The sequence below is a fragment of the Neodiprion lecontei genome, chromosome 2 (genome assembly GCF_021901455.1).
Source record: "Neodiprion lecontei isolate iyNeoLeco1 chromosome 2, iyNeoLeco1.1, whole genome shotgun sequence".
In the NCBI taxonomy this organism is placed as follows: domain Eukaryota; kingdom Metazoa; phylum Arthropoda; class Insecta; order Hymenoptera; family Diprionidae; genus Neodiprion; species Neodiprion lecontei.
In genome coordinates, this window is record NC_060261.1 from 25,482,085 (window position 1) to 25,505,407 (window position 23,323).

At 35.5% G+C, this 23,323-nt stretch overlaps 1 protein-coding gene and 1 long non-coding RNA gene across 3 annotated transcripts in view; one reads left to right on the top strand and one right to left on the bottom strand.

The window, feature by feature from the left end:
- Positions 1-2,739: 2,739 nt before the first annotated feature.
- LOC124292805 lies at positions 2,740-3,393 on the bottom strand. The gene is made up of 3 exons (XR_006902730.1): positions 3,177-3,393; positions 2,917-3,053; positions 2,740-2,854 (listed from the first exon to the last, which is right to left on the bottom strand). It is a non-coding gene; the product is annotated as an uncharacterized LOC124292805 (long non-coding RNA).
- A 7,629-nt stretch (positions 3,394-11,022) lies between these two features.
- Positions 11,023-23,323, top strand: part of LOC107221013 (juvenile hormone esterase-like) — a 31,595-nt gene continuing 19,294 nt past the window's right edge. For both annotated transcript variants that reach the window (XM_046731587.1, XM_046731588.1), the window contains exons 1-2: positions 11,023-11,361; positions 18,437-18,575. In XM_046731587.1, the coding sequence (XP_046587543.1) occupies positions 11,093-11,361; positions 18,437-18,575 (408 nt within the window). In that variant the 5' untranslated portion in view covers positions 11,023-11,092. The remainder of the gene's footprint in view (positions 11,362-18,436; positions 18,576-23,323) is intronic.

Here is a 23,323-nt window from a genome sequence, read left to right on the forward strand (position 1 = left end):
TCCAAGTAATCAAACAATCGAGCATTGATTAGCCCGAATAAACAATACTTACAAACTTATGTCGAATAATTCCCCAGGCAGCACATTCACATTCCAGTAACGTAACAAATACTTGAATCTTGTTCCTTCCGAAATTACAGCTACATCATATGTGCTCTACATGTACCGTACATTTACTCTATTATGTCTGCGACAAAACATCGTGGCAGCTATATAACAGGCACAGAACAGTGATACGTATCAGTGATATCACAGATATGGATGAGGTTCATATCCTTGCAAGTCCGTTATGTATCATTTATGTTCTTATTTGTTGCATCCAGCGCATGGCAGATATATTTTGCAGTGACGGATCAGATTCCTATCTGTTACGTAATACATCCAAATCAGAACCATTGAATAAACATACTTAAATCAAGTGCAAGGGAATCGTAAATGCGAATGTAGGCAGAGCCTGGTGAAAGGTCTGTAGGGAGTCTAGGTTTTGTGCCTAATACTAGTTGGTGTGGTGTGAAGTATGTGTCTTCACGTTTTGCCGTGTTGTAGCAAAAAATCGCAAATCGAATGAATTCATTCCAATTTTCGTCTAAGTCTGTGTAAAGTTTTACATGTTCGATGAGTACCACCTGGCTCCGTTCAAGTGAGCCGTCTGATTGTGGTCTATAAGCTGTCTTTCGTAAATGATTAATTTTGAAAACTTTACAGAGGTTCTTGACAACAAATTCATGAAATTTTATCCTTTATCTGTCAGGATTGCTAGCAGTAGTATATCTACGGGATTTCTGGATACAGATGCCTACTTCACCGGTAAAGCTCAACCAGACGCAAACCCTTGAAAGTTATCTCCACCCTCGTCAGGTAAGACGCGCTTTCCCTGACTGTCTCGCACCCACATTGCGTTCTACGGTACCGACGTTTACAAGGTAAGTAATGTTATTATTTATTCACAGCGAGTCCCTCCTAAAGATATTACGTAGTAACATAAAAAAAAAAAACTTAATCCACACCAGATAACTGGATTGCCAATTTAACTGATACCAATATAGCTGGCGACGTAGCATGTGTTTTAGCTTTGGGTCCCAAACATGGTATCCCGTATAACAACGATAAATTACCTATCGACGAACTAATTTGTGGCATTGAATACGCACTAATTAAAAAAGATGCTGCCGCTAAAGATAAAACAAGATCTAATATCACTAGGTTGATGGTAAAATAGATCAAAAATCTAAAATAGAAATCAACAAATTTAAACAAGCAGGGATTTATTTTAACAAACATAAAAATTTGTTGGTTACTAAAGCGGACAAAGGAAACGTCACAGTAATTATGAATTCCAGTGAAAATAAGGAAAAAAGCTGAAGTATCTTAAGTGACACTCAGACTTACCAATTAATAAGTAAAGACCCGACAACGAAAGTTGAAGAAACTGTTAACGATAATATAAACCTACGGCAAAAGAAAAATTTCATAAATTCATTTACTGCTAAAATCTGAAAACACACAACTCGTTTCCACCTGAAATATATTATTTACCTAAAATCCATAAAGAAAATGTTCCTCCAAGGCCCATTGTTTCAAATTTAAATTCATCAACTTATAAAATGTCTAAATTTTGTGCTAGCATCTTGACTAATATCGTGGGTAACACTGAATACCATATCAAAGATGCATGGTCTTTTGTTGATACGATAAAAGGTTTAACCATCCCTAACAAACATGTTTTAGTTTCACTTGATGTCACTTCACTTTTCACTAACATCCCCACTAATCTTGTTATATCAATCCTGAATAAAAAATGGTCATTAATCAAAGCACAGACAATTGTCAACAAGAAATAATCTGTAGAATTTGTTGAACTGTGCTCAGAATTATGTTATTTTTCTTACGAAGACCAATTTTACAAACAAATCTATGCAGTAGCCATGGGCTCTCCCATCAGTCCAGTCGTCGCTAATATTGTACTTGAATACCTAGACCAAAAAGTAATTGAACAGTTACCTTTCAAATTACCATTCCTCTTTCGTTACGTTGACGATATGTGTTCATAGAGATCAAGTACAATGTTTGCTAGATGTAGTGTATTCGAGTTGGCATTATTGTTGTCCCACTCGATGAGCGTTGGATCAACCGATCCGGACTCGTGGGCTTAAGAGCTCAGTCTTTATTTTGCCTTGTATACGGTATTCATGGGTGAATAAATCCTGAGTAATTAGTAATCGACCTTTTGTTAATTAATACTCCCTCAAGACATTACACTAGATAATTTCGACAATTTCCATCCAAGGTTACTGTTCGGTTGAACGAATAATCAGAGGTGCCCAGGCACGAACGGTCGCTCGCGCGTGTATACGCCTCTTGGATAACTCTAGTGGCGCGGCTTGGTGGTAGATTCAGGCAACACGTGGACGTGCGAGTGCGGTCAGCTGTACGGTTTATGTATCAATTCAATTGAAAAGTGCTCTCCGAAATAAATAAAAAATGGCTGGTACGAGGTACTGTTGTGTCGTGGATTGCAAAAATACCCAATCGAAAAATCCAGAGTTAACTTTTTATTCGTTTCCGAGACGAAATTGGGAAATTAGCAAGAGAAATGAGTGAATAAAAGTGAAAAAAAAATAAAAATGTAAGTAATATTATAACAATTTGATATAAAGAATTAACGTATTGAAAATATACAAACGTCAGATTTTCTTAAATGTTTTATTTTTATAGTACACCAGATAACAAGCAGTGGCAGTCGAATAAGAACACTCGGATCTGCAGTGCTCATTTTATTGGTGGCAAGCAGTCTAACATAAGGAGATACATCTACATTTTTCATTTCTGTTTTGCATGTATAGATGCAAAGTTCCTGAAAACATATTTTTTTACATTATTATTGAATTATTCATTTATCTCATTATTAATACATACCTCTAATTTCAATTCGTACGGCGGATTATGTACTCTCGTCTGTGGTATTACTTTCCCACGGACGATTCGTTCTCCACCAGCTTCATCATCAATTTAGACGACCTACTGAACATGATGGCTTTGGAATAGTTTATACCCTATAAATGTTTAATTAATTGATCATCGTATTGTTAGTAATACGATAATGCTAAAAATAAATACGTAGTAAAAATCACAATGAATTTGAAAGAATATCTCATATGTTTCGTGCATTTACTTACCTTTCGACACAAATTTTCCGCAAATGAATTCTGCATGGATATTCTGAAATCCATATTTGATGATAGTGTGGCTCATAATATCACTTTTAATTTCGTATTGCACTAAATAAAACAATAATTTAAAACGTGCCGTTTTATATGTGAATCATATGTTTACTGGTATGAAAACAACGTCCTCGAGTTGCCGCCGATAACCGACAGATAGCGTTGCCGTCGTTTCGCCATGATATCCAAGAGGCGTATACGAACACATGCGTTGCGCGGCCGACTCTCTCTGTTTTGTCTTTGCATGTGTTTAGACGAGCATGAAGGTGGAAGGGATATCGCGGGCCAGGCCGCGTCAGTCAAGTAGTCGGGCGACTCGGGGTTAGTCGTTCATTCTTTTTGGTTTTCTTTTCTCTGTGCGTTTTCAGAGAGATGGATAAATCTAAGGGGTCTGACTGCAATTCGATCGGTACTCGAATCTTGTAGTGTCTTGTATCTTCAAATCCTTCCTGATTGTTGCATGCTGGGGAGCCCGAATAACCTCGTAAGTACACTAACACAAGCGCAGTACGTCCCGCCAGGCACACCGGCGCAGCTCGGTTGTACAAATGAGCAAGCGCAATGCTTGACGCAAGTAATCCTAATCAAGCGGTGATACCTGAGCACAAGCGCCATGCTTATACGAAGTCGCCAGCGACTTCATTTACCACGATTATACTGTACAAAACAGTCAAGACGCCCAGCGCAACTATATATAAATATAGAGATTCAATTCGGATGTTTCAAACGAAACCAGCAACCAATACAACCACATATATATATGTATATGTACATGTGTGTGTATGTATACATATATGTCGCAGAAAAGCCTCGGAAAGGCGGATAGGATGAAAAGTGATCTTCCTGACGGGGATTGCTCATGTTTAAGCGTACGATCCCGAACACGTCCGGTCAGCTCTCTCGCTAGTCCGTGACTGTCGATTTCGTCCAACCGTTGTTATAAACAAACCATTTGTTTGTTGCTAAAATTCCATCATTAAGCTATATTCATAGCTTGCAAATAACGCTTGACGCTTGATACGGTGCACTCATCGGGAGTTCAATTTCAAATTGATTTGCTGAAATATCCTTTTTATTCTATTTTGACAAAAAGACTAAATACATTTTTAAATTGAATAAATGAACAAAGATTTGTCATACTCCGACATATATAATGTCTCCTAATCGTGGATTTCACCTCAGAAATAATTCATTGTGTGAAATATATTTGATATGATAAATATCCTATACGCATTGTAAATTCAACATTTGCGAGGGGTTTATCCTCTGAGGTTCATACCTCAAAGATTTTCCTCTCTAAGCCATAATAAAACATAGAACTGATGGCTCAAAATACGTGTCTATTTCATCTATTCCTATCCCTTAGATCCTTGTTTTCTAGAGTTGGAAATCGTGACCAAATTAAAAAATACGCGGCCTCGTTTCTGTTAAAGAGGACGCGCCCCACGAAACAGTTACAATTTACTGGTGAACTTGAAACTAATAACAAAATCAGCTTTGTGGACACTTGGATTATTAATCAAAATAACGAAATTATTCTGCATTGGTACCACAAGGAAACGTGGTCAGGAAGATATTTACATTTTGATTCAAAACATCCAATACAACATAGAAAAAAAACAGTTGCCATAGCTTTATATGATCGTTGTCTTAAAATTTCACATCCACAATTCAGATCAAGAAATTTGAAATAAGTAAATAAGACCTCATGGTTATCCTCCTAAATTCATCTGGGATATAAAGAAACGCAGAATCCACAAACTCTATAACACAATTAAGAAGAATGATAATGATAATAACGGTGAACAAATTAATTGCTCAATCCCTTGTATACAAGGCTTATCTCCTGATATCAAAAAAATTCTTAAACAGAGAGGTATCGATATTTCATTATAAAACTTTGAATTTCACTAATAGTCTTTTCACTTCTCTTAAAACCAAAACATCTGTTCATGATCAAATTAACACTGTTCATAAAATTGATTCTTTAGAATGTAATAAAACCTATATTAGTCAGTCATCACAACATTTAAAAAAACAAATTTCCAAACATCAATCGAGTGTTAAATGCCATGAATGTAACACTTGTGCTTTAGCAGCTCATTCTTTACAATTAGGACATTATTTTGATTCTGACAATGTAAAGGTTATAACATCTGAACCAAATTGGTATAAACAGAATATCAAAGAGATGATCCGTATTAGGAAAAATAATAATACTGTTGATAGACGTAGAGATATACAAAATCTAAGTCATTTATATTTCGATATACTGCAGTTTAAAGAAAAAAAAAATTTTGTGCCTAATAACATGGATTAGTAATATCTCACTTTCGACAATTGACTATTGTATTAAATTATCGATATTGGTAACACCGGCACACAAAAAAAATTGAGTAGAATGTGCATTTGACCGGACCTACCTACGGGTACGTATTTTGGTCCGCTGAATCCGAATTCGAGGTCAGTTTGACCCCTACACCCCCAAAATTTCGAGAAAACTTCGAAAAACCGTAAAAATGATGAAAATCGGCAGTTTTAATGATAAAAAAAATTTTTTGGAACTAAACTAAGCGTGATTTTCATGTATTTCGATCTGCTGAATATGAATCGAAACTTTATTGAGACCAAGAGCCATTTCAAATGTAAAAAAATCACACAAACCCTCCAAAATTCCGAAAAAATATAGTTTTCATGATAAAAAAACTTTTTCTGGTCCAATTCAGATAAAATTTTATATCTTTTCATGTCTTCAATTCGCATCTTAATTTTTTTAGTCTATTCACCCTCTAAAGCTGGAAAAATTCTAAAAAATTGTAAAAATTATAATTATAATTTTAATTTTTTAATTATATTTAATTATATAATTATAATTATAATTTTAATTAAATAAAGCTGGAAAAATTCTAAAAAATTGTAAAAATTATAATTATAATTTTAATTTTTTAATTATATTTAATTATATAATTATAATTATAATTTTAATTAAATAAAACTATAATTATAATTTTTACAATTTTTTAGAATTTTTCCAGCTTTAGAGGGTGAATAGACTAAAAAAATTAAGATGCGAATTGAAGACATGAAAAGATATAAAATTTTATCTGAATTGGACCAGAAAAAGTTTTTTTTATCATGAAAACTATATTTTTTCGGAATTTTGGAGGGTTTGTGTGATTTTTTTACATTTGAAATGGCTCTTGGTCTCAATAAAGTTTCGATTCATATTCAGCAGATCGAAATACATGAAAATCACGCTTAGTTTAGTTCCAAAAAATTTTTTTTATCATTAAAACTGCCGATTTTCATCATTTTTACGGTTTTTCGAAGTTTTCTCGAAATTTTGGGGGTGTAGGGGTCAAACTGACCTCGAATTCGGATTCAGCGGACCAAAATACGTACCCGTAGGTAGGTCCGGTCAAATGCACATTCTACTCAATTTTTTTTGTGTGCCGGTGTAATAAATTGCAATCAATCTTTTGTCACTTTCTTTCATCATGGCGTTTAATTAACATCTAAGGAGAAAAGGTTGTCACTTATTTATAAGTAATCCTATAACATCGCTCTCCTATAACATCGCTCTCCTATAACTTGAATTCCATTTCTAAACCTTTTATTTGCCTTTTCTAACAAGTCTGGACATATTATTTGATAATATTTATCAAAGTCATAAACTATTATAGTTTTATGCAACCTAACCTTCAAGAACATGCTGTCCTCAATAAATTGACAGTAAATCCTTCGTAATGACAAATGTACTTATATTTAGAATTTAATAAACAATTTTACTAATAATCAATACACTGTCTACAGATAAAGAGACGAATGCTTAGCAAAACATTTCTGTATCTTTCTAGCCTAAAGATGATTGGCGTGTCCCGGCCAAAACGTCGATTTTACATGTTGTAAAAATTAAATTGTTTGACCCTCATTCGACAAATTTTTCATTCTACAAAACCACCTGGTCACGAATAACTCACAAACATATTATTATTGGCAATGGGCAAGAGGGAAAATCGCATTTCAGGGCAAGATGAAATAGTAATAGTGGATCTTGAACTGAAGAAATGATGCAGAAGGCGATAGATACAGCTAAAATTACAATACTAACCTAGTAAGATGATAGAATCTTGCAACATTCGCAGCAGCTCTCACTGGATGATGTGTTTCATCTATTTTATGGCGAACAATATTTGGAACCACTTACAGACTGGGTACAGTGTTCATTGTATTATGGTTGGGCAGGTGAGCTGTGTACTGATATAGAAGATGGTTGTCTCGTACGGACTAATTGTAAAATGTAGGGTTATCCTGTACATTCCATGTTGCCCGTATAAGCTTTCCATTTTTCCCGCAGGTTAAGGACAAGATGTAAGTTTTCATGTTTTGCTTCATGAGTCATAACAGATTTTACACTTAATATCAATTATTATCAATTACATCATTATGTAGGCGTGTAAGATCGCTCTTAAGAATCATTAAAATCAAAGATAAATATTATGTTGTTTTATTCGTTTTTAGATCATACAGTTAGATATTTCATCTTCACAGCCAGTATGAAGTTTTAAAACGATGTTATCAACGTGGCAGGTTATGCTCACATCAAAGTCTTTTATCGCTTTTTTCATTAATGCGCCTTCAATCGATGGAATTCATTCAACACAGGGAACCGACAAAGGTTGCATAGCAATGTGTAGTAGATGTAGGGTAGACTCAGTTGTTTTTAAAAGAAATACAAGATGTACCGCCATATTCTTCGCAAATTCTATCCGCAAATGCAGCATAATATTTTAAGCGAACGCTTTTTGTGAGCATAATTACCATTCTTGTTCATTAAATATTCTTTCAAATCATAATTTTCGTTATCATGTAGCTGTACCTCTAATTTAGCTCTGTGTTTGCCTTCAGCTTACTCTGTTATTGTCGAAGCACAGATAGCGATGATTGTTAGCGGGAAATGAATATTACACGTCGGGCTTTCCATGTCAAGTCAACAAACAGCCGACCTTCGCACCGTTAGGATTCTTAAACTGTTGGTTCATTACATTCCTTAGAACGAAGTAGACACTATATATTTTTTAAGTATTTATCTCCCTCAATTTTCTAGGTAAAAAGTATTTGATTTTGAAAATTTAGCGTTCAGTAGTTATAGTCAATTGAAAATGTTCTTCATAGCGACAATTTTAAATGTAAGAAATTTTATAACTACAAACCTGTATGAGTTGAAATCTAAAAATACTTATTATCTGCTACGTCTCAAGAAATGTAACAAAAAGGTGGCAGAGAATCCAAGGGGGTAAGGGTTGAATGTTGTCGAGTTCTGATGATCTCCCCATGTAGATAAGGCTATTTCTTTTCTTTGTTGAATGCTCAAATAAGATTTTTCCGTAGCGCGTGCATGATTTTCGCGTTTTTTAACCCATTAAGAAGGCGTACAGTGACAGTCTTCAAGCTGGCGGGCAAAAAAAAAATAAAACTAAAACAAAGAAAACGCCAGTAAAAATATTTTTCAATATTTAAAAAAAAATTATCAATAATGGAGATAAAATATGTTCATTTACTTATAACGTGTTTTAAATTGTGAAAATAATCCATAGGTACATGCGTTACAAAATAGTATATTGGGCATCAAGCGCTAAGCGGACTTATTGCTAGTTGGTAACCTTGTGTGGTTGCCTCGTGCTAACTTGCCTTCGACTCGTACTGCAATCTTCACACTCGGTTTAAAAAAGCCCGCCTTACGCCCCTGGTACGCAATATATTACTTCGAGTTATATTTCCGTTAATGTGTTATAAAAAATATTTTCGTGTAAGTTAAAATTGGCGATGTTGAATCGAAATTAGATCGCTTCAGGAGGGTCAATACATTTAACATTTAGTTTCACGTATTGGAGAATAAGCACTTATAGATAACTTTGTTCTTTCATTTTTTAAATTGCAATTTGACAAAGACGGAGTGGAATTTATCATAAGACTATTTAAGTCAAGCTTTTTAGCCAGGGTATTTTACTGCAACTCGGTGTTATAACTATAATATTAAAACTAAAAGCAGCTCGTCGACTATAACGGTTTTATCTGTCATTCGACGTGCCGCGATTAGTGCCGGTCCACTAAAGCGAATTAAAGAGATTGAAGAACAAGAAGGATAAGGAATAGTAAAGGAAAACCAGTGTACATAACGTACAGAGGACGAAGAATTAACGCTCCGCGCTTTACTCTCAGTGTCTTGCTGCGCTCAGCAGAGAAAGAAAGAAAGAAAGAAAGAGAAAATAAACGGATTAAGGGAAAAATTTAACAATCGACGAATCTGTTTGAACTAAACTTTTTATTGATATTTTCTTTTGGTTTTCAATCTCTTACTATCTTCATAATTATTTTCCTGTTTAACCTGAAAATAAATTTCACCTATCTTTTTTTATTTCTTCTACAATCATTTGCAACGGTCCAAACTTATTGCTTTTTCATTTCTTATCAAGAGAACGAGAGAGTGAGACATTATTTTTGAGTGATTTATCAAGTTTCAAAATGACCAATCACCATGTATATGTTTTCGTTCGAATTTTCCATCGCTTTGAATAATTGGTATTCTTCATTCGCATGCTGTAATAATAATAATAATTGTGTATAGAATATAATAATTTTTTCAAAGTGGTATACGTAATCTTATTTATTATTATTATTATCATTGATGTTGTTGTTGTTGTTGTTGTTGTTATCGTTTTTGTAACTAAAAATATTATTATTACTTTTACTGCTACTGCTAATGTCACTACACTACTACTATTCCATCTATTATTGAATGACGAAGTGCGAAGAACAGGTCGCAGGGAGCTAATCTGTACATAGAATTTGAAGAAGGGACAACATACGAAAACGAAATAATGAATAAATTCATACCGCCTGGACTGACTTTAGACGAGAGTGTAACAAAGTATATAATGTTAAGAAAATTAGATAAGAAGAGAAGGTAGGTAAGAAAAAAGCTAAGAACAACGGAGGGTAAAGACGGAATACGAAAATTGAGTAAATGGAATTAAACAGTGGACCAAAGTATGTTAAACGGACGCTTAGCGTTGTTTGTACCAGTCCATGTGTTTTACTATGATTTTTATTACGTCACAGGCGATTCAATTTGTCAGAAAGAATACAATTTCGAAAATTTTCAGGTGAGTTGAAAAATTAACGACAGAGCCAGGAATCGAACCTGGTATCTAGAGATGCTTTACCGGAGACTTACTCCACTAGACCACCTAGCCGCCCTGACTACATTGTCATTAATTTCTCTCATCACCTGTATTCGAGATGATTTTGTTTCGTGTGCCTTTGAATATATATATATATATATATTTGAAATTCATCGCGAGAGGCACATTTAAGACTTGTGTGCGTGACTTGTTGACATGCGCACACATGAGAAATCTATATATGTAGTGGAGTAAGTCTCCGGTAGAGCATCTCTAGATACCCAGGTTCGATTCCTGGCTCCGTCGTTAATTTTTCAACTCACCTGAAAATTTTCGAAATTGTACATTTTCTAGCAAATTTTTCTCGTTTAAATATGGATATGATTCTTTCATATCATATGAAATGAACGGCTGGGCCGTTCTAAATGGCTAAAATAATGTAAATCACATTAATAGCCATATATAGATGTCTCATGTGTGCACATGTCAACAAGTCACACACACAAGTCTTAAATGTGCCTCTCGCAAATAATTTCAAATACAGATTCAATTTATTGTTTGCTTATCACTTCTCGTTACCCAATGAGTGTTTATCTATATAATGTAAATATTAGACAGCACGTCGCCATTTAACAATTTGGTAAACCTCCGTGAAGTATCACTTTTGCTGGAAAGCCGTAGTCAGTCATGTCTGCAGAAATTGCCGCAGCGTTCACGTGCCAATATAACGCAACGAACTATTTGTTGGAGGTGCTTTTATTGAGCATTTGTCTTACCAATTGTAACGTACCTCAGCCGGGAAATGTGCCGATTATTAGTCAGGAAGATCTGCCGCGTCCAGAAACGACGATTCCTCAAGGAACACTCCAAGGTATAAATATGGTCACACGCCGCGGGAGAAATTTTTTTGGCTTCAAAGGAATTCCATTTGCTCAGCCCCCCGTTGGAGATCTCAGGTTTGTGATTCAGGTTCAGGATTTCGGATTAGTGATTTAACGATACTCTCACCCATCAGTTTGAGGTGAGTGTCCCAGTTATTGATCTTGTTCCAATTATTGACCTGTTTTGGTTGTGTCTGTTTGAACCTTAGTTTTAAACTTGACAAAAAAAAACAAATTTATAGTGTCTGACCCTCTGGTAATTAGTTCTAGTCATCAGGAAATTCACAATTTGCAATGTCGATTAAAAATTTTGAAAAATAAAAGGTTCAATAATTGGGTCTAAACGTATCAATAACTGGCACACTTACCTTAACACATATCAATTTGTGCCACAGTATTTGAAGTAGATAACAAAGTTCGTTGATTCTGCTGATAATATCACGAATTATACTAATCAGTTATTTCCAATATGCAATCATGTAACAGACCAAGTGAATACCAATTTAAGTACTTCATGAACACAAATTGCATATAATTTAGTTCTAATATTGCAGAAGACTCATAGCAATGTGTCTTTGCGAAACTTGAAATGTTACAGACATATTGCGCAATAATGAGGAAACTTGACTTTGCAAAGTTTGAAGTGTTTCGTACCATAATGCGCAATGTTTATTCAAGGTAGTAATGTAGGAATCTGAAATACCGGCCGAGTGACGGTTTTGCGTGTGTGAGAGAGTCTCTGCGAGAGCGCGCGCGAGAGTGTCCAGCGTCGCCCGATTTTTCGGTAACGAGCGTGTGTGTGAGAAATGGCAAAAGCGATCAGTCGAGTGTACGAATGGCTCAAGGCGTGTCATGATTTGTTTCTTTGATTATTCAGTGTAATAAAGTCATTCTGTTTTTCCTTTTTCTTTATCACATGTTAGTCCTGAGTTGTCATTATCCTCGTGTCCGTTCCAACACCACCAGGAACGAATAAAATATCCCATAGTAATTACCCTGCGGCAATATTTGTGTCTCCGTTTGTTTACGTATTCTTATGATATTTCTGCAATGATTTAATTAAACATTTCTAAAATATCGAATTTTCGACTTTTGAAACTAGAAATATGATGCGACTTTATAATATTTTGGCCATTAGAATAATGGGAAATATTCTAGCAATAATATATTTTTACAGTGTTGCAGCTGCGTTTGTAGAGAACAAATATTGTGCTAATATTTTTGTAATACAGAGCATGCAGTGTGAGCAGTAAATAGAGGTAAATAAATTGAAATGAGAAGTTTTGGAAGTTTGAGAAATGGATTTACACGATTCTGGTAAAACCTTGATCAAATGCGTATCTCACTTATACGTTTTTTTCGTTTGTACGATAAATTCCGATGGTATCGGCAGTATCTGCTCGTAGACTATATCAAACAGTTTCATCTGTACCTTACTCGCTTAAATGTTTTTCACACTAATCCGTCACTTATTGGTGCCCATAAAGTGTTACTTTATTTTCACCTGAAACACGTCATCTTACCCCAGACCTGAACGTGAATCGCAGCTGATTTTTCAGTCGAGACCAGAGTTTTCATCTTTCATACATCTAGTAAAAGGTTTTTCAAGCAATCGAAATACAAGTAATAAAATTTGTGGCAGATGCATCATCGAAATCTGATAGTTTGAGAACAGACTAAAATAATAGCGAGAACTACCGGATTCGTATTAGTGAATCCAACAAAAATTTCGCTCAAAATTTTATTTCTGTCGCATTCCTTGTGAAAACGCCCTGCTCCGCGATATGGAGTTGGAGCTGTAATTTCACATATTATGCCAAACGGGGAAGAACGTCTAACCGCGTTTGTATCAAAATCATTGATAATAGCGGAACAGGGTTATGCACAAATAAACATAGAAGGTTTGGCTAAAGTTTTTGGTCTTGTTACGTCCGTGAAGGAGGTTTACTCCTGAGCGGTAGGAATAAACAGGTTCGGCTTGGCTTTTACGTACTAGGACAACCGGAAGTTGGGATGAGTGTTGAATAAACTTGGGTGTGATTGATATATCGATTATGTGTTTATTGCGTAGAAGTTCAGATAGCCATAGGAATGAGGTGTGCTGTGCGAAAGATATATAAGAGGTCTAGATGTGACGTTGTTGAGAGTTAGAATAGGAGTGTCTCCAGAGAGGAAACGTACGGGTGCAGAAAAGGTGTGAGGATGCTGAAGGATGGGAATAGAATTAGATGAGTAAGGGCAATAGTGAGTAGCGTGAGGCTAGATAGAGATAAGAGAACAGGACAGAGATCATGATAAGAATATAAAAACTGTGGGAGAGTTAGCGAGCAGGAAAATAGAAAGAGGTGGTACGCCGGACGTAACCGTCTTAAAAAAATTTTACATCTTGATGAAAGGTTGCAAATTTGTATTATTTACTGACTAACAACCTTTAAGAATTTTTTTGATGGTAAATTAGGAGTTCCAAGAATGTTTGAAAAAATGCGTGACACATTTTTGTAGAATAAACTATCATATTTTTTCAATTCTGTTGACATATCAATTATATTACAAGTTACTATGATGCATTCCTTAATTAGAAGAGTTTCGTCGGGGAAGGTCATTGAATGACATGTTGTCAGATTGATAGCGATCAACGTTTTGGGTTGACCCAGTACAACCATCTTCAAGCAACAATTTATTTAAATATAACAATAAGGCAGCTACTTAATTTGATAGTGCCAAGTGCTAAGTGCACTAACCATTTTTGTAGGTTAAACACGTGTGTACCACTGTTACGTTAATTAAATTTATGCACAAATTACAATTTTGTGAGAAAGAGAGATTAATTTCAGTTCGAGAGAGAAATATATATGATGAGTTGTAAAATACAATCTGAATGAGGAACAAGATTTGCAATATTTTACTATCCTTAGCGCTTGGGTGTCGGTTTCACGGTATAAGAGGAGGAAGTGATCGCTTGTTAAGAAGTCAAAATGCTTGTCTTACCGTATATCGATGACTTAAGTTGTCTGAATTAATCATAGATCCAATTTTTATTGGAGTTTCAAAGGCACGAAAATTTGATAATATTATTTTAAAAAGATGGACTTACAATTAGTTAAATGATGCTAGGATATAAGTGGCTTATGTGTTGAATGTCGGTGCGTTCGTTAATTGTATCGTTCTTAGAAATGTGTATGATTACTTTAATAAGACATTTTGCCAATTGTCATCTTCATCGATAATCTTGACATCATCGAAACTAAATGTTTGTGAGTAAAGCGCTCGCTGATAAACACACTGACGAAAATACACAAGTTAAAGTTGGTGAAGTTACATCAATATTACGTCCACTTGTATCCAAAGCTAAAAAAATCATTACATCACACGTGTGTCCTGTAATACCCCACGCTATAATAGAAACAGAAGTTGAAAAACTCAATATCGATCCTGTACCACAAATGAACTCTATCAGAGCAGGAATGAATATACCAGGATACACACATATTGTAAGCTTTAGACGATAAATGTATGTGTGACCTACGGACGTAAAAAAAATTTCAAACAACCTGGAATTTCTGCATGTCAACACCAAATATTGCGCATATTTCTCCGCTGAAAAACTTACTTGTTTTTTATGCAAAGAAGAAGGTCACCTAGCGAAATACTGCAAAAATGCAGAAGCCAATCAAGTCATTAATACAGACCAAACATTAATCAATGAAAGCGTTAATACAAACAATCAGAACATAAACGAAAATGATGAAAAAACAACGAAAAGTCAAGAACAAACAGTAAATAACGACTTTCCTGCCTTACCTCAAACTACTCGACAAAAACGAGTGCTATCAAGCAGTGGCTCCTCTGCCTCAAACAAAAAAGCTCCTCGCTTTTTTGTTTTGATTGACAGAGAAGGCTTTGAAGAAGTAACTCGCAACTCAAGAAAGAAAATTCAAGTCCATACCAATCCTACTTTAAAAGAAATTTGACAGAAAACACAACCAGCAGTGAACATTATAAACTCCTTCTAACATTTTTTATCTTATAAGTCTTGCTAAACTAGAAAAATTTATCGTTAACATGCATACGGTGAATATAACATGTTAAAAATAGTTCAAAAGTACACAAACAAAATGGTCCCTCTAGTCATAATGCTAAAGGATTTATAACATACCTGGTTTTGACACATTTCGCAAAGATAGACTATATGCTCGCGGTGGAGGTATTTTATGCGTAGTTCGAAAAATTCTAAATTTTAGCGACTTGAAACAAGTATCATCGCAAACAAAAATATTAATTTATTCGGCATGTGCTCTACACTCACCTTTAATAGATATTATTACTTGCTACAGAGCCCTACAAGTAACTCTTACACATGCCAATGGAACAAAATAGCTGACTCTATTGGTCATAATCAAAATTCAATACTGCCAGTAGACTTCAGCACACATAACAAAAAATGTAATTGCATAAACACTCATACAAACGGAGAAAGACCAGAATGTACTATTGATCTCAAAAATCTGTTTTTGCACGATACAAATTCAAACACAAACATAGGTATTCGCAGCGGTACAATGTCCAATATACATATAGTCGTTTCTACTATAGCAATAGCCGATAGCATTGACGTACAAGTAAGCGACGAAACATACGGCTTCGATCACTTCTTCCCCATATTATGCTCGATCCATGTCAACAAACACACTTACATCAAGAAAAAATTCAAAATCAGCAAAATTTGCAAAATATACAGATGAAAAATATGAAGACTTCCTTACTTCAAAATACACTGTCCTTATTTGAGAAATATGACTCTTTTATGAATGTTATCCGTGAAGCTGCTCAGCATGCTACTCCACAATAAACTGTCAATCATCATATACAAATCCGAATCCTGTTCCCAGGTGGGATCAAGAATGCAATAAAATTAAAAGACTTAAACGTGCAGCTTTTAAAAAGCGGGAGTATTCAAGAAATATTGAAGACCTAATTACATATTATGTTGAGCAAGAGGTTATATTTGAATTGTTTGGGACGTTGCGAAAAAAATAAGAACGATATTTGTAAATGTATCTAATCTTACTCTCCAATTCACTACAAACTAACCTTTAATCACCACATTAACAAAGTAATAACACAATGTAATTTGGCTCTGAACATCATAAAATTTCGACGACGAACGTGGTGGGGATCTGATCCTCAAACACTCACAACATTGTGTACAAAAGCTACGTCGCTCTACATATAGTTGAATATGGTAATTTTGTTTACTCCCGCGTCCGTACAAAAAGTATAAATAAGCTAGAAAAGATACAAGTAGCCGGGCGCGCGAAGCCTCGAGCCCCCCCACCACGCCGCCCGGCTTCATTCCTCCGACTAACGCCGCTCGACGAACGTTGAGCAATTTTTTTTTTACTAGATACAACGCACCTAGAGATCTGAAAAAAATCACGGTGATGCCTTGGGGTGTTGAGAGATAGCTGATATTTTTTTTTCTCCCTCAATATTAATTACAACAACAATAAATAAAATAACACTTAAACACCATTATCTCCGGTTCTAATCAAGATATTCATGTTTTTTTTTTTTAAATTACTCATAAAATGAAGGGCAAGTGCAATCCATCATAATATTTACAATAATATGAATACTCTCGGAGATATCTCTATTTGTTTAAAAGCAAAAAATTTCAAGTCGCCCAAAAATTGTGATTTTCGAGTATAAAAATTTTTTCTATTTCATTTATGGAAAGTACTAGTGACGAACTGACTCCACGATTTTTCGGCAACCCGTGGGCCAATCACATAAGAAAGGGCAGACGATATACGGATTTTAGCTTGTCGCGGATTGTTGTCAACTGTATAACACAGCCAAAAAAGCCTTGTACGATAATTTTGAAGACACTTCATATTACCTGTACCATGAATTTCAAAACCACACGTTGTTTATTCATCAATTTATAACAAGAAATGTAAATTTTTTTTTTCAATGGCATTTTGCATTTTGCAACTAAACAAATAGAGGAAATTGATCTCACGATAGCTTGTCTTATCGAGAATGATGACACGAACAACTTTTGTTTGAACAATTTTCGTGTATGACCCATAACAAAGACGTTATTTAACAAAATGTGGGGTCTCAAAAGATTAAACAATCGTTACGGACAAACCCGGACCTAACTTTTTGGGGGGTGAGTGAAAATATGTTTGTCCGTCTCTAATGAACCTAAAAAACAATCGGCTAACCTACGTTATTCCAGAATAGAACTTAATTTTATTCTCCTGGATTATTCTAATGGCACGAAGATATAATAGCAATCAAACGAGAAATAAGTGAATCGCTCTTCCTAAAAATAACAAAAATGTATATCATAATAAAAGTAGCCATGGAAATCAATAACACTATTCAATGAGCTACCTACGGTACTAAAACAACTTGACTACAAGAACAAAGCTGTAGTCTAAAAAATAAAATAGTGGATGAGGAAAAAGAAAAAAAAAAAAATAATAACGAAGTACATGCAATTATGGCATTTTATAAATTGTAATCAGGTTATTGATATTTGGTTATACGTAATTTTATTTTTACTAGAGCACAGGCAGCTATTGGAATTAGAAGAGATGCGATGCGCATTCTGTCGGCGAAAATCGTAGGATACGTGATCACGCAGTCTGTATGATCAAGTCTCAAGCCCATTCAGGTGAACTTATCGTTCATGTTAACAATTTTAAGGCCTTAAAAACAGCTGGAAAATTATGTTTTTCAATGTTCATGAACAAAAATTGTCGAAGACAGATTATGCATAGTCCTGCACTTGTAACAGTGGTGAATAAATAACTAAATAAATAGCCGATACGCAGCATGCCAATCAAGTTCAAAAGTTGACGTGATTAGAGAAATTCAATGGCATGATGCATAGGGTAGCTAGGTGGTCTAATGGTTCAAGTCTTCGGCTGTAAGCATTTCTAGTATAGATGTTGGGGTTAATTCCCGGTACCGCTGTTAATTTTTCAGTCGCCGAAATTTCTGAATTTACCGCGTGATGTATCTAAAGTATTACTTACGTCTTTCTGACATCAATGTTATAAGTACAGTTTCTAGCTTAACTTTGAACGACGGACAATAATTTGAACCATTAAACGAATAAATACTTTCCACAAATCAGGTTCAAATCACCTTTACCAGCAAGATCTTGGAATGGGACTTTGGACGCTGGCAGTAATCCTACTCCATGTACACAGCTGGTCAACGGAAGGATAGTTGGAGGAGAAGACTGTCTGTATCTCAACATTTATACGCCACAGGTTGTATCCAAATCAGGGTTGTCCTTTACAGACACAATGGGGTGATTTCGTTTTAGGCAGTTTATTTTCCTCGTTGCAAGGTCAAAACGAAAATCTGATTCTACACTTATATAATTGAGATTTCAATTTACGATTTAAAATTTATTCACAGTCAACGTGTATACATCACAGTAAACGAAAAATACCCTTCGATGAAAATGGTCTTAGTAGTAAAACAAGACCGGTTCTGGCTTCGGATTCCTACTACGGACATCTAACCCAGACTCAAACCCTTCTCCGTGATGACGTCACCGTTATCGACCCCTTCTGTACCGACCCGGAAGTCACAATTGCGCTGCATCACCAACAAATTTATCTTTCGAAAGTCAAAATCACGCTGATTTACCAACAATTTACTGAAATTTTTTATTGATCAAAGCTCAAAATTACGCTGCTTTACCATGAATCTCACTGTCATGCTCTACCAATGGTAGAAGTATAGCGAAGACGTAAACCCTTCTCTCTAGAGCGTTCCCCGTGTGATCAACCTGTCAACCTCAGAAATGTTCTCGTTAACTTTACGCGGCTACTGATGTTATATCAACCACCCCACATTCTTATCCCATGATCGCTATATCAACCACGTGAGATCATTTGTCCCATGATTTATAGTTCCGAGAGCTATTTTGTCAATGAAACATCTATTCAACTCTAAATTGATTTTTAAATCTAAGAAAATATTGATAAGAATGCTATTCTGAATACCAAGTAGAAAATATGAAGATTGGTGAGCTCCGTTTGAAACTTATAACTGTAATGTATACTATTCAATGAGGCTAGAGCGGACTCATAAGTCGAGTACAGAGTGCAAGGTTGACTGACAGCTGCGGTACTGTACAGTCAAAGCCTCGGACTTGAAGAGTTGGGTTACTATCGTTCTGGAATGCAAAACATGATTTAATTATGTTGGAGTATAGCTTGATCAAGGTCATGATGCAAGGTCGAAACACACACACACACAAGCGAATGTAAGAAGTAACTCAAAAATAGATTAAATGTGGAACTCAAAACACTCAGCTGCTGAACAAAATTTTTCGAAAGGCGTCAACGGTTGGAGAAAAAACAAGAATTATCACAACGGTCAGACTATTCAAATCATTTTGGTTACACGAACGCTAGTTGTCCAGACACACGTAACGAATTCACTATAGTAGTGAAATACACTTGTATTGACTTGTATAGAATACAATGCCACTTCGTTATATTGTGCCTTGGTATATCGCGGTTTTTAAATTTCTCCTCGGAGTTCTCATTCCCACCAGCCACTCATGAGCATTAAGGGGGTTGTCTAGTGTAGAGACTATTTTTAAAGTTGTTTTGGTTGTTTTTTTAACGATGAATCATTGAAATAAAATTTCTCATAAGTTTCACACTAGATTTATTGACATTTAAAATAACTTCATACAGTTTTTGGAAACAAAGTGTTGAATATAACCTGATGTATACTGCCCGATAGGAACGTATGTAAAAAAAATGTGCTTGAGCGTAGACATGAATCCAGCTGTTTTCATCAGAAATCAAAAATACAATCGGCATTTTATCTTTAGGCTTGTGGATATGGCATGAACCAAAATAAACGTTAAACCTTTTAGTTAAAATCTTTTACATAGTTTAAAAAAAATATATTGAAATTTGCGTTTTTTTCATTTGTTCAGCTCGAAAAATAAAAACTACCAAAGCAATCATGATTATCCCAGTTCACGCGATTGGTATCAGGATAATAAAGATCATATGAAAAATTCAGTAGGATCGTTCTAGTGCTTTTTGAGATATCGTGCCAATACTTTGAAAAATGCTGTTTCGAGAAAAACGCATTTCAAAGTTAGCATGTTTAAAATTTTGACCTCGGTTTTTACGTTAATTTCTGTATCAAATGACATGGAAATTTTTCTCACCCTTAATCGGCGATTCTTGGGGCATAAATGAGGCTTACTGCCACATTTGCAGCTTCCTCATAGGCTGATCTTTCTAGCATTGAACTCGGCTCGATTGAGGTGCACATTGTGCATTGTTCTTCTCAAGTGCTTAAAGCTTCATCAATTTTTGGAAATTTCGCATCAGCTCTGGGCCAACATTCTCAAAAATGCAGCTATAACATTACGAAAAGTAAAACGAAAATCAATTTTTTCAAATAACAAAACTAGACGACCCCCTTCAGCTATCCCATTCACTTTTAACTACTGTATGGCCCCACACACACTGCGCGACTATGCGTGAGTGAGTAGTGGGCAGGCTTATAGCGTCATTGCAGCGCAAAGTGAGGGAACTATTTTGAAGAATTTAGGGATCAGAATTAGTTAACGTATATTCAAGTATATTATATCAAGTGTGTTATACAAAGTGAAACGATTCAAGCACGTCTATATTCGCCGGCTTATAGGTAAGAACTGACCAGAGTGACTCGCCAGTGAGCACGCAGTGCTCGGACTACATCAAAACTGAGTATACCAGAATTCGGCAGTTATAGTGTGTACACGCTACAACTTTGTACCATATTCTTAACATATTCATATTGCGGTACATCTCTTCTACAGCCCCGAAGACCGCGTTATGACGAGGTGGAACCACATAATGCTTTAGAAAATTTTCTTCAATTTTTTCCATCAATTCACTTATCGTGTGTTTATCGAGATTCTCATCTTGAAATTTACGTGTATTAAGTAAAAGTTTCTCAGCTTTTCGAAAAAGAACATTGAAGAAATTTTCAAAATTTGGTCAGCGGTATGGTACTTCCCGCGTACCGCCACATGATTACCTATCTTTTCGCTAACTCTCCCACATTCCTCATGCTAAAACCGTAGTCTTCATTCTAGCCTCCTATTTCCATCCAGCCTCACGCCACTCGCTATCGCCCTTACTCCGCTAATTCTATTCCCCGCTATTCTGGATTCCAACATCTTTCGTCCACTCCTACTCTTAGCCTCAGGCCCATTAGTATTCCAACATTCGTCTAATTAATTTCCATTCCATCAATCAGCAACTTCTACTCCAATGTTCAATGAATAGAGTTCTATTCCATCCTTTATCAAAGACAGTTGTATTCCATGCTAGAAGGAAGCAGCGACGAAGAGTTGTGTTATACTGATCACCGACGTGCTGATGTCACTTCAGCTGAACGCATGGAGACTCCGTCTTTGTCTCACTCTTACTCTCGCCAAAATTTTTACCTGTCTAAGTACAAGTTCTTGCAACGGAGTGACTACTGGTTTGAAATTTCTGAGCCATAGTTTCCTTACTTGACTTGAGCAATCTGTGCTTTCGGTGGAGCGTGGCACTTGCTTGCGTGATCTGATGTAGGATTTCTTTTGGCTTAGGAATTTTGGAGCTCTGTATGCTGACGCAATTGAGTTTGCGACCCTACTGCGTTTCTCTCTTGGAAACGCAAGATGTTATTACTTTTCCAGGCTGAAGAAAGAATCGAATCCTTTCCGGTATCGTCCTTGGTTGAGCTTGTTGACTTTGTCGATCACAAGAAACCCATACTTATAGCCATTTCAATATGCAGAGCACACATTTTTAAACCTAAATAGACATAAATGTTCATGTCGTCTTGTTAGAATAAGTCGAGTAAGTTTACGTTGTCATGTATGAGGTGTTTGGGAATACGTACGTACGTCTGACAGAGATGGACACAATCACGGTGTGATGCCTGCTAATGCAGAAGTAGGCTCTAATATTGCCCTACTTCTCGCATGCTACATCATGAAATACGATCATTGAGTTAGTTTACGACATGATGAGCATACAATACCCAACGCAAACTGTGCAGCTCGAAACGTCATATAACTTCGAAATTGGTTATTGAAACATAATGCTGTACGGATGGCGACGCAAGTGATTTATGTTATTGTGTAGAAGCATCTTAAAGAACAATCCCGTATTCCTGAACGTTATAAAGTATTTACATTTCACCTGTGACGTAATATTTTTTTTCAATCAGGCTTTTTTCAGGAATATTCACAAATTAATTTCACGTCTTCACCTTCACTGTTAAGAGAGGAATTTTGAAGCAATTGCTTGATTTTAAGAAACCTAAGGGGTACTGTCAGAATGTTTCAAAGAAACTGCTGTGACTGCAGTTAATCTGTTGAATGTCACATGGTTGATATCATGATGGTGGGAAAAGAATGTACAGTAGTTGATATCACGCCGACATGCAGGTTAAGAACAATTCTCGTAACTTGGTGAAAAAAAAAATGTAAGGTGGTTGATATCACACGAGAAGCCGCCTAATGTTAACCAGTACCAGTGCTAGGTAATATTTGAAATGATTTTATTTAAAATAAGCATGCAAAATGCAAGAGGCATTTTGCATTCAATATTTTGAATATTCTCAAAGTAACCATTTACATTTACCCATTTAAATTATGTATTCGAAAGCATTTTCCATTTTTTATTTTAAATGGATCTATTGAATCATTTTACCCAGCAGTGTCAAGTACAATGCGCCTTTGTCGTCATCTGCACCAGTGGAACGGTTGTTTTCCTACGGTTTTATGATCTTGCGATCTAGAAGGAGAAGCATGAATGATGATACGCTCGAGAAGCAGTTGCTCCTCGAAGCGAAAACTGCATATTTAAACTGAAAAAAAAAGAGAAACAAAAAGATAATCGACATGTTGTATTACAGGTGAGATATAAAAATGATTTCATTATGTAAACCATTTTGCATTTTACAAACCATTTTAATCCTGTAACTCATGGCTAAG